This window comes from Staurois parvus, unplaced genomic scaffold, assembly GCF_062004578.1.
Source record: "Staurois parvus isolate SC_StPar_1 unplaced genomic scaffold, SC_StPar_1.0 ptg000022l, whole genome shotgun sequence".
In the NCBI taxonomy this organism is placed as follows: Eukaryota; Metazoa; Chordata; class Amphibia; order Anura; family Ranidae; genus Staurois; species Staurois parvus.
The window spans coordinates 676,648-688,661 of record NW_028317818.1 but is presented as its reverse complement, the minus strand read 5'-3'; the positions used below and the strand labels follow the sequence as shown (position 1 = coordinate 688,661).

Below are 12,014 nucleotides of genomic sequence, written 5' to 3'. Positions count from 1 at the left end.
TAAGGCCTGGTCTTCAAGTGGTTAGTGGGTGATGTGACAGAAGCTTTTAGTGTTGGGCAGGATAACACCCCCCCCCCCATGACCCCCTTTTGGAAAGTGGACACCCCAAACTATTTGAGGCAATGAAGGTTTTTTTTGTTTTTTGTTTTTTGTTTTTTTTTTCTTAAGCACAAGTTTTTAGAAAATTACTGTTTCCCCCCCCCCCCCCCCCCCTGTGGAAATTGTACAGATTGACATAGAATGTCAGCTTCTTCCAGGCCAGCTACATTAGATATGGCTCCTCCTTGTACATAATAAAAAAAAAAAGCCTACTGATGCAATTTGAAGTGCCCCTCCCTCCTCTCGTCCTCCAGGTGAACACATCGCTAGGTTTGTTGTTTTTCTGTTGGTGCAAGTAATTGTGGTTGCCTGCATTACTTCTCTGGTCCTGGGAGTCCTGCCTGTGGGTAGTGGTCCCAGGGAATTACCATGCATGCTGCACTAGACAAGATTTTCGGATCTTGGGTTACCTGGATCTCACTCTAGCTAACTAGGTGTTTTTTTTTTGGGGGTTTTTTTTTCTTTCATTTGGCCCTTCTGGGGGACGTGCTGTTGGACTGGAGTGGGGGGAGGTCTGCAGGGACTAAGGGAAGCAAGGACAGCTTACCTCCTATGTTCGGTCCATGTTGGTGCCTCTCCTGGGTCCCTCCAAGATGGCCACGATGCATCACTTCCGGCAGCTGAGGGGTGTATCAAAATGGTGCCGGCACTTCCAGCACGGGGTGGTGACTCACTTCCAGCCATCAGGTGCACGCCATAGTGCCATTTTATAGAAGCTGTACTAGAGACCTACAGAGCATTGGTCTTGGTGGAAAGAGAATGTGGCTGCTGAAGTCGTGGAGTAAAACACTGGCAATTTCAGGCACTACAGTTTGGCCTTGCGTCAGCCCCAAGAGTATTAACAAAAGTTTTAGCAGAGGTCATGGCTATCTTGTGCATGCTTGTGCATGCAGAGCATAGCTGCTATTCCCCATCTGGACAATCTTTTAATTTTTACACCTGCAAAAGCGAAACTAGTATTTGGATTTGAATCATATTCTTGCAGTGCTGGCTTCTTTTGGTTAGTTGAACCTAAATAAATCCAAACTGAATCCATCTGGAGTTTTTAGGTTACAAGGTAGACTTTCCCAAAAGCTATTTCTAACCAAAGGTCCAGAAATTGCTATCCTCAGTGCAGACCCTCCAATTGCAACAACTTGCATCCTTGAGAAAGATTGTGCAAATTCTTCGGTTGGTGACGGTGGCCATACCAGGGTCTCTTGGGCCCTGCTTCACTCAAGAAAGCTGCAAGCCTCTTTGCTAGCCTCCTGGGATCACAATTGCACTACCCTAGACAGAATAATGAATCTTCCACAAGACTATCCTTTTTGGTTCTAGATTGGTGGGTAGACAAACACTTATCTGGGGGTCAGCCATGGAAAAGTCCTTTAAAAGTGACCACGGATGCCAGCTCCTGATGTTGGGGGGCTCATTTAGGTCCTTTCTATGCCCAGGGAGCCTGGGAGTTGGATCTAAAAGATGCTTCCTTTAATTTTCAAAGGACTGTTGGCAGTAGGTTTGGCTCGAAGGGCCTTCTTGGATACCATCCACAACCAGGACATGTAACTTTTTCAGACAATGCCACTACAGTGGCTTATTTGAATCAAGGTGACAAAGATCTCCAAAATTACTTGCCCTAGCTCTGGAAATTTTTTGGCATAGGGCTATCTGAAATCTGAGAGCAGTCCATCTCAGGGGCCCATACAATATTCTTGCCATATTTTTTTAGTTTTCTCAGGAACCCAGTAGGTCAGGGGGAATGGGAACTGAATGCAGGAGTTTTCACAGTTTAGATTGGTGGGGTCTTCTGGAGGTTTGCCTCTGGCAGGAACAGGAGAGTCCAGGGCTTCTTTTCTCTAGAGCGTCTCGAGCTCTAGCTATAGATTCCTTGACGCAGGGTTGGAACTTCTGTCTAGCTTTCCTCTAGCAATTCTTCAGCAGGTTGTTCGGAAGATAACCTTGGAGGACTGCCAAGTGATTCTCAGAGCTCCATACTGGCCCAGGAGTTGATTTGTGATCCTTTGTCCCTGTCAGTGTCCCTTCCCTGGATTCTCATGGACTACTTCTCAAAGGACCAGTTCTTTACTCCAACCCTTGTCTTTTTTGGCTGATGGCCTGGAGGCTGAAAGACTGATCCTCAAATCCAAGGACTGTTCAGAGAAGGTAATTCAAACCCTTCTAAACGGCAGGAAGATCTGCACTAGAAAAATATATGCAAAGTTTTGGAGAACCTTTTCATTCTTGGAGATCTCGATCAGGGAGGTTGGACACATCTATTCCTGTAGTGCTAGATTTTTTGCAGGGGTGGATAGGGGATTGGCAGTCAGCATCTTGAAAGCACAGGCAGCAACCTTGCCTGGTTTTTGTTTGATCCAATAAAAAAAAAACATTCGCCTGTTTAGTTTCTATTGGCTAAGGAGAAGCGGACCCCTAGGGTGCTTAAAACTGTTTCTCCTTGGAAAGCTTGAAAGCTCAATTTGAACCCTTAGATTTGTTCTGTAGAGTCTTTCTGGTAAGATGGCCAGAAGAGTGGGGAACTTGCGTTCTTTTTCTTGCAAGGATTCCCCCCCCAAATTCTTTATGAAGACATTACCACTCACAGAACAGTTCAATACATATCCAGTATAAACAGATCAGAAAGGGGTAGCACCCCCTGTGTACAGAAGTAGTTTTGCTAGAAGCCAGAGGTAAATGGTAAGAAACAAAAAATAAACTTTCGGAAGCCTGCATATTATACTGTAGGCCGTAAAATGATAAACAAGGAGCATAGTCTAAAATGGCTGCAACCATGAGTGCTCAGGTCTGTCCGCTTTTACAGAGTGTATATGGGAGAGATTGAAAAGTGGGGTGAATTCAGATAAAGCTGGAGAAAAACTGAGGGGAAGAAAGAAGGGAAAAAAAATACAGGGGAGGGGATACCGGAGGAGGGAGGGATGTTCCAGTCACAAGGGGGTAAAATAAGTCAGTTGAGTGAGGAGGATACAAAGAGGGTTTTCCCCTCTTCTGAGAAAGTAAACCTATCCCTGGGAAGTCAGGTCTTCGAGTAGGATTCGCATCTATTTTGTGCTGCTAAAATCAGGTCTTCCATTCTGTTGACCACCTACTCTCGATAGCCAGAGCAAGACGGGGGGGGGGGGGGGGGGTTTGTGGTGTCGCGTATCCCTCCGCCGTAGGGCGATCAAGATCTAGCGGAATCAAACAGGTGGCGTAGAATCGATTTGCCATATTTATATTTTTTTTTTTTCAGGCATTTCCAAGACATGTAGAAGATTTAGAGCTGGGACCTCAAGGAGGACATAATCTGAATTTCTGGGAGATGCAATGTACCCCTTTCCAGAAGGGTTCCAGTTTTTTGGACCTATCCAAAAAATATGTAATAAAGAGCCTTCACCATCTTGGCATCTCCAGCATTGGCTTGAGAGCGTGCGGCAGTATTTATGCAGTATCAACTGTGTACGGTACCATCTGGTGAGGAGTTTGAAGTTAGTTTCCTGTGTCCGCATGCAGATGTATGATTTGAGAGCAAAACAGAATTCTTCGCTGTTGGGCTGAAGAGAAGGATCTCTTCAACGTCCGTTCCGATTTCCACATAAAAAGGGGACAATAGTCATCTGGAGTAATCAATTGTGCATACATTTGAGAGAGGGAATGTGGCAGGTGTCTCTCATCCACACAAAGGCGTTCAAAAGTCAAAGGTCATTGAAACCTATTCAGGGGAGGGAGTGCCATCAAGAAGTGTCGTAACTGCAGGGCACTCCAAAAGTTCAGGCGATAATGACTAGTCTCAGAGGTAAGCATTGAGATTGACTACCATTGCGTGGAGTTAAAAAAAAAAAAAAAAAAATGCTTGGTAGCATTGGGAGCCTAATAAGGTATAGAGTGAGCCCTCCAGCAGTCCAGGAGAAAAGCAAGGAGTCCCTAAAATTGGAAGAAGAGGAGTAGGCAGACTATAGAGGTAGAATGACACAACCAAGCGCAAATCAGTAACATGGTTCCCAGTCAGGTGTCTCTTGATATTGGATGGCAGTTACTTTACCTCCTGGTGTAAGGGGGTATTGTTTTGAGATTGTGCTATCCGTGACCACAGTTTAATGTCAACATGTCTGCACCAATCTAGAAGTCTTCCTAAATGCGTCGCTTGATAGTACTTGTAGATATCAGGGACTGCAATCAATGATCCTTATTTAACCATTGGAGGACAGGGTAGTTTAAGACCAGATTCTATGTGCCTTCCTAAAGTTTTCATCAGATGTTCACCATTCTCAGTTACTTTGCCTTCTTTCTGCAGTTCCCACAGGAATGAGACATTTTAGTTTTTTAGATGTCAGAAGATTTGTTAGAATATTTAAGGGTGACAAAAAAGATTTCAAAAGTTCTAGCCATCTTCTGGTTCTTTTCAGTGGACCTAGGAAGGGTCTTTGTGCTTCAAAAAGTTCTAGTGCCAGATGGATTTGTGAAACCATTTTGTGTGCATAAAAGAGCTTGGGCCAGCAGCCTCCTTCCAGAGTATGCACATTCTACACCAGCCTCAGCCTCCTGGGCAGAGAGCAGGTGCTTCATGGGAAGACCTTTCCAGAGCAGCAGTTTGGTTGAATAAACACACCTTTGTTACACTACAGTGTGGAACTCATTTCTAGTCAGGACTTGGTCTTTGGAAGGAAAGTTCTACAAGCAGTGGTCCCTCCCTAAGGTAAGAATATTTCTTATTTATTCTCGTATAGCTGTCCTGGAAGACTCTTTGGGAAAGCCAGTTACTTATGGTTTCCTGGAGTCTTCCCGGACGGTGTGCAAATTCCCACCGTATGGGGTTTTTGTTTTTCACGTGATGGGGTGTGGTTTGGTTTTTGGTGGTTTCCCCTCGTGTACACTGGTTAGTCTTTCTAATTACTGAGGGGGAAGGAGGGGCTTTTTAAACTTTGTATCAGTATTGTTTCCTGTAGGTAAAAGCTGGTATCTCCCAGGACGGCTACTTGAAAGACTCCTGGAAAGACCGTAACTATGATTTTTAATAGGATAGTGTTGATAAACTGGATCCAGTAGGGGAAGAGTTGGAGGCTGTGGTTCTTTCCAATGTGAGGGCATAGTTTAAAGTGGTTGTAAACCCTTCCGTATACCCAGTGAAGTGTCTATCCTCCGATACACTGATAAAACAAATTCTCCTATATAAGTTGTACCTGTGACAAACATGGGTCAGACACCACTGCCCTTTTTCAGACTTGTGAGGAATGGCTAGTCAACCTCACCCTGCACTGTCATGGATTTGCAACAATGACACTTGGCCTCACCCTACATGCAAATTTTCCACCTTGCGAGACCACAATCTTAGTGCCAACAGATGGTGGTTAATTGCCTAGTTCACTAAACCCAGTGACAATTGCTCTCCAACAACTTTTATTGACTTTGGTAAACGTTCACGACATTAGCAATAGCAATTGACTTCAGAATAAATATCTGTAACATACACTCACCACAAGGGCATATGTAACCTACACTCACCACACGGGTATATCTAGAGGTTTACCATGTATCACCCTTCAAGAGGCTGATATTTAAGTTTTGGGTTCGTACATTAGAGACCATTTTAACCTTGCACTTTACCTTTTTTCATTATTAACCTTGCACTTTACCTTTTTCATTATTAAACCATATTTTGAAAACAATATTTACAGAAAGGTATTACTAAGGTAACAAAGACCACACTAAAGCAAAACAAAAGGAATGAAAATGTTTTTCACGTTCTGTTTCAGCAGACTTCAATCAATGAGCAAAATGATACAGTGGCTCTCATAACTTAACAATTCTTCCTCCTTTTGATGGTACTCTAGGTGAGAATGGTACATGTGCCATGCGGTCACACCATTCTGCTTATTAAAAGCACCATTTTGCTTCTGAAGCATCTTGTGACAATAATATGGTCTTTTACTGCCTGCCTACAGTGACTGGTCCCCTCCAACCACCTAGGACCCTCATCGGTACCAGCTGCTGGGGTTTGAGCATGCAAGGCATTACTTCCTGCTGAGCCTATTCAGCTACACAGTTCAAAGTGCCCTTTCAAAAACGCAGAGGGTAGTCTCACTGCAGCTGGGGGACCACAACTCATTCTTTATAGCCTCTTAAAAGTTTCTCAATATCCCCAAAAGTAACTGATGCCTGTAACCTATATCCTGGGAGCCCTATTATAGGTTTGTCCTCATTGGAGGTTATAGCTTGGCAGGATGAAGCTTTGTCCACTCCTGTGCAAAATCCTATTTCGACTTTGTATTTTGTTTGGACACAATTATTGGAGCAATCAGCTCAGAGGCTTTCTGTGCTTTGACCCTACTAGGCTTCAGTCTGTAAGGCCTCTATTACATTCTGGTTCAGTTATTTGTTCCTGAGAGACTGTATTTGAGCAAATTACATAGGACACAGATTAAAGGGAGTTCTTAACATGATGCAATACTTTTTCCCTGCATTTGGAGGATCAACCGGCAGTTCTAGGCCTAGGTTTTTAGAAATTTTATAGCTGCAAAGACTGTACTAAAAACTGTATTTAAAACCACCTTCTAGATGGACAGGAAATGACATGGTCAGGGAGAGATCTGTGGTTCTATAGGTTGTTTCCCTTCAAAAGAACTTGTCAAGTGGTCTCTGCTCACTATAGACACTCATACACTCACTCCTTAACAAGCATACCATCAAACAGGTGACTGGTGTTGCTTTTTAGATATTTCAATGATGGACTCCTACTTGGGTCTCCTTTTGAATTTATTTGGATGACTGTCTTCTGATTGACTGTTGTGTTTTTGTTTTTTGATTTTTTTGTTTTTTTAGGTTGTTTTTTTTAGGTTTTTGCAGTTTGTGCAAAGCTGAGGATCAGTCAAACGTTTGTAGATGCTGTCTAGTGCTAGTAATCTGTATCCTGAGTGGAACTGCCCAGCTTGTAGGATCTTAAATTCCCAGGGAGTGGATTTTTCACCTGTTCTGGTATTTGGTCAAAAACTTCACCCCCTTTTTTTTTTTTTTTTTTTTTTTTTGTCTGGGATTGTTGCAAAAGATTTGGTTTGGATATTTTTATTTTAAATTGCATTAGTGTCAAACATGTAGGCTTTCAATACAGTGATCAAAGCAGAGAGCCATCATAAAACAAGAGCTTAAAGACTCACATCTGAAGTACCAGGAATAGAAAATTTGAAACTGCAGATAATCTGCTTCACGTTCAGTATCCCTGAGGTATAAAGATTTAGTGGAATCTAATTTCTGCAGCCATCCATCTACCAGGAATGTAACCAAACCTATAAGCATTAAGCTCATGATAGGCGGTATAGCATCTGTTAGATCGGTTTTGCATGTGTGGCGTGCTAAAAGCTGGCGAAGTAATATGAAGAAAAATAGAATGAGGAATTGATATCCCTTGGTCAGAATCCTGTACATCTCACACTCTAAAGACCACAACCATGGGTTCCAATTATTTGCATTATCCAGGATTAGTAGTTTTGCGATTCAAAAAAAAAATACTCACTTCGCCTATCCCTCTGCACTAGGCAGGAGTCTCATGACATACTTTCCCAGGCAGGTAATCTTTGATCCCCCTCTTTTCTGATGATTCACAATCTGAACCGTGAAGGTTATGCTTGTGTGGGGTTTTTTTTTCTCTTCTATAAAATTTTCCTGATGATCCTATGCCTCCTTGAGGGGGTATCCTGTAAGGAGGACTTGGTTACCCTGCTGCAGGTGGGATAGAAGGATAGGAGGCTTTGTCCTCGGGCCCCTCCTCTTCTCCATCTATACCTCCTCCCTTGGCAAACTTATTCACTCCCACGGCTTCAATTACCACCTCTATGGCGACGACACCCAAATTTACCTCTCCACCCCCACCTCACCCCCTCACACTCTGCCCGCATCGCCCACCTCCTAAACGACATATCAGACTGGATGTCGCTCCATTTCCTCAAACTTAACCTATCCAAAACCAAGCTCCTGGTCCGCCCCCCCCCCCCACCCATCCTCTCCATCACTATTAACAACGCCACCATCTCTCCCACCCCACACGCCTGGGTGTCACCCTGGACTCCCACCTCTCCTCCCTACCCCACATCCAACTGCTATCTAGATCTTGCAGGCTCCACCTCCGCAACATCTCCAAGATACGCACATTCCTCACCCCAGACACCACCAAACACTCCATCTCACGCCTGGACTATTGCAACTCCCTTCTCACTGGCCTACCCAAACCAATGCTATCCCCACTCCAGTCGATCCTAAACTCAGCGGCCAGACTCATCCACCTCACCAAGCGCTCCACATCTGCCTCCCCCCTCTGCCAATCCCTTCATTGGCTCCCGATTGCCCAACGCAGCAAGTTCAAGCTGCTAACCCTGACCTACAAGGCCATTCACAATGCCGCCCCGAACTACATAACTGACCTGATACCCAGATACTACCCTACCCGTGCCCTCCGCTCCTCGCAGAACCTCCTGCTCTCTAGCTCCCTGGTCTCCTCCCACACCCAATTGCAGGACTTCTCTAGGACTCCCCCAATCCATCAGAATGTCACCTACCCTCCTCACCTTCAGGCGCACCCTGAAAACCCTCCTCTTCAGGGAAGCCTACCCCAACCTCACTTAACACCCGACCTCACCTAACAACTAACCTCCTCCACTCCACCCACCACTTCATCCCCCACAGCCATCTCCTCCTGTGCCACCTTTCCCTCCCTCCTAGATTGTAAGCTCAAAAGAGCAGGGCCCTCGAACCCCTTGTGTAGTGTATTGTTACTGTCTTGTCTCATGTTATGTCCCCCTGCTACTGTACAGAGCTGAGCATACCCTTTGGCGCTATATAAATACTGTATAATAATAATATGGATGCCTTCATGGCATCTGATTCCTGGAATATTGGTCCTCTTAAGTCACTGAGCTGCAGTCTTCTGATGCAGTTTCCTTTGGTCACTGTTTTGCTCTGGTTTACCATTCTATTGCTAGTACTAGGATTTATTCCCCTTTGCACCTAGGAGGATTCTCCTTTTAAAAGGACAGGTTAGATGATTCTTATATCTTAAGACAGGTCTGCAGTGTGTCTTTCACACCCTAGAAACACAATTGGGTGTTGTACAAGAACACCCAGACTAGAGGGATTGGTAGGAGTTCTTCTTCTACCAGTTGGGTTCAGGCATATCATCCCTGCCTATCCATCTAACTTTACTATCTTAAGGGTTTCTTTACCATCTTAAGGATTTCTTTTCCCTTTTCTCCATTTCAATTTTGCCGAGGTCTCTCTCAATTCTATTGCTAAAGCTTGGATTAAGACTTAGGGCAGTGGGAGATTCATAAAGAATACACTTAACAGACGAACAATTCTAACCCTGGACTTGGTTAACTGAGGCCTTTGGCTATTGGCTGGTTAGTGTTCTCTGGACATCTTTGTTCACTTCCTGAAGTCGAGGGTGGTAATGCAAGGCTTATCCCTTTCCCACAGTTGTTAGACTGGTGTGTTTTTGTTTTGTTTTTTTTCTTTTTCCTATTAGTCTTCTGTTCAGGTAGTGCGCTGTTGCAACTTGTATTTTTTTTGGTGGATGATTGGTTGGACCTCCACTTTGCTGCAGATTTAAGCCCATAACTGTCAGTTAACCGTTTGAAATGGCGTGTGTGTTTTGTAGAACACTAAATTATAGATTTTTTTTTTCTCCTTCTACCTGTGCCCCTAAGACACCCGCCCTCCGTACTATTGGAAATATAGTTACCGGAACAGACAAGCAGACCCAGGTGGCCATTGATGCAGGAGTCCTCTCTATCCTTTGTAGGCTACTTCGACATCCTAAGCCTAGTGTCCAGAGGGAGGCTGCATGGGCTCTTAGTAATATTGCTGCAGGACCGGCTCCACAGATTCAGCAGCTCATAACTTGTGGCCTCCTTGCTCCACTGATTGATATTCTCAAAGAGGTAAATACAAAAGTTGATAGGTTATATAAATATACAGTATGCAACTTTAAGTAATTTTGTTAAATGTTTTTTTTTTTTTCTACATTAGCAATTGTGATTCATTCCGTGTGGGTTTGTTTCTGTTTTTTGTTTTTTTTGTTTTTTTATGCTACTGTTTGGTGAAATAAGATGGTTTCTTGCACAGTCATTATGCATTTTCAAAATCACAAGGGGAGAAGGTCATTAAAACCCATAACTCTGTACAATCCTGAAGCAGACTCTGTACAATTCTGCCTTGCCCTACGCTTTAACTGGGTCATTCTTCCTTTTCAAGGGGGAAAAGGATTTGAAAATGCATCATGACTTTCAGCAAGGTAAGACTGTCCAAATTTCAGGTTAGCTTTAGCTGAGTGGTTATGCCATTTTAGGTTTACAGTATTCCTGATTTAAAGGGGGCCATTTTTGGCCCCCAAACTGCAGTGGCTGCCCTGCTTGATCACATGAGCAATTAGAAAACCAGAGTGCCAAATGATGGTAAATGAGTCTACATAAAACTATTTGGAGAACCCCATCAGGGACTGCCAGTCAGACTTACTGGAACCAATGAGCTCTATGAATTGCTTGTTTATGTTCAAATGATGGAGTTTTTGTTCTTTAATCTCTTGGATATTTTGGGTTTAAACTAAAATTGGGCTGTTTTGTTCAAGCTACTGATGTTAGACATGGGCATCTAAAGCAGGCCATGCACAAATCTAGTTCATATCAATGTGTATATTTGTATGAAGATTTGGTACATTCAGTGACTTGAAACTTTTTTTTTTTTTTCTTCAAAAGTACTCTAAAACTTCATTTTGCATTTAACATTCAATTTTGGAATGAAAATCATATATAGTTAAAACATTTTTAGTTTTTTTTTTTTTTTTTTTTTATGCCATGAACTATTCGAAAATCCAGCAAGTGTTCTTGGAACAAACTTTGACACTTCTACTAGTGTGTTGCCAGATTAAGCTTCACAAAGCTCTGGTTACAAAAGGGATAAACAAGCAAGATTCCCTAAAGGATTAAATAATTTTTTTAAAGTAAAAGCACATACTGTCTAAATATTTTACTTTTACCAACAAAAATGGGGTAACTTGTTAAACCTTGCTGAACTCATCAAATTGCTTTAACCAAAAGCTGCAAATACACACCTGTTTAAAATGATAGATGTGTGTGATTTGCATGAATCTATCTCCGTAAGTCTTTGTACCTGGCACAAGTTAATATCCATAAGTGAATGTGCCTTTTTATTTTCTAGGATTTAATATATATTTTTAATTCGCTAAATGTACATGCATAACCCTTTTTATTTTCCACTTAGGGTGAATTCAAAGCTCAGAAAGAAGCAGCATGGGCAGTGACAAATTACACAAGTGGAGGTACTGTAGAGCAAATAGTACAGCTGGTACATTGTGGGGTGCTGGAACCACTGCTTAACCTCCTAACCGTCAAGGACAGTAAAACAATATTGGTTATCCTAGATGCCATTTCAAATATATTCCTGGTAAGTGTCCATAGACTAAGAGCGGTGTATTCTTTAGTCTTTTGCATAGTGTGTGTGTGTGTGTGTGTGTGTGTGTGTGTGTCTTTTGACAGCTGGAGTCATTTTCTCTAGAGGTGCTATGAAAACAGGTTACATAATAGGAATTGAATAACAAATATTGAATATGTATTCTCAACATGGATTGGCAAGTAAGCTAAAGTGTAAGAAGCCGAGTTGGTAGGAAAAAAACAAACTTTCAGCTGTAAAGTAGTGACCATAGCATATATCTCCACTTCAGAGACTTGTGACACTTCAAGTGTCAGAGCGAAAGCTTTAAACTTGATAGACACGTGAACCAGAAAATTGTGGTAGGGAAGACAGGAAAACAAAGTGTAAGAGGATTTCCATGACCTCCCCACAGAACTGGAACCAACCCCTCCTTGCACCCCCACCTGCTCAAAAACCAAGTTACAGAAACACTAGTCATTGAACTCTTATGCCACAGCTCCCAGGTT

The 12,014-nt window shown here is 42.9% G+C and overlaps 1 protein-coding gene across 3 annotated transcripts in view; it reads left to right on the top strand.

The window, feature by feature from the left end:
• KPNA7 (karyopherin subunit alpha 7) overlaps window positions 1–12,014 on the top strand; it is a 132,374-nt gene that overhangs the window by 105,987 nt on the left and 14,373 nt on the right. For 2 of the 3 annotated variants that reach the window (XM_089691469.1, XM_089691478.1), the window contains exons 8-9: window positions 9,765–9,998; window positions 11,338–11,520. In XM_089691469.1, the coding sequence (XP_089547595.1) occupies window positions 9,765–9,998; window positions 11,338–11,520 (417 nt within the window). The remainder of the gene's footprint in view (window positions 1–9,764; window positions 9,999–11,337; window positions 11,521–12,014) is intronic. The other variant, XM_089691486.1, reaches the window with a different exon arrangement.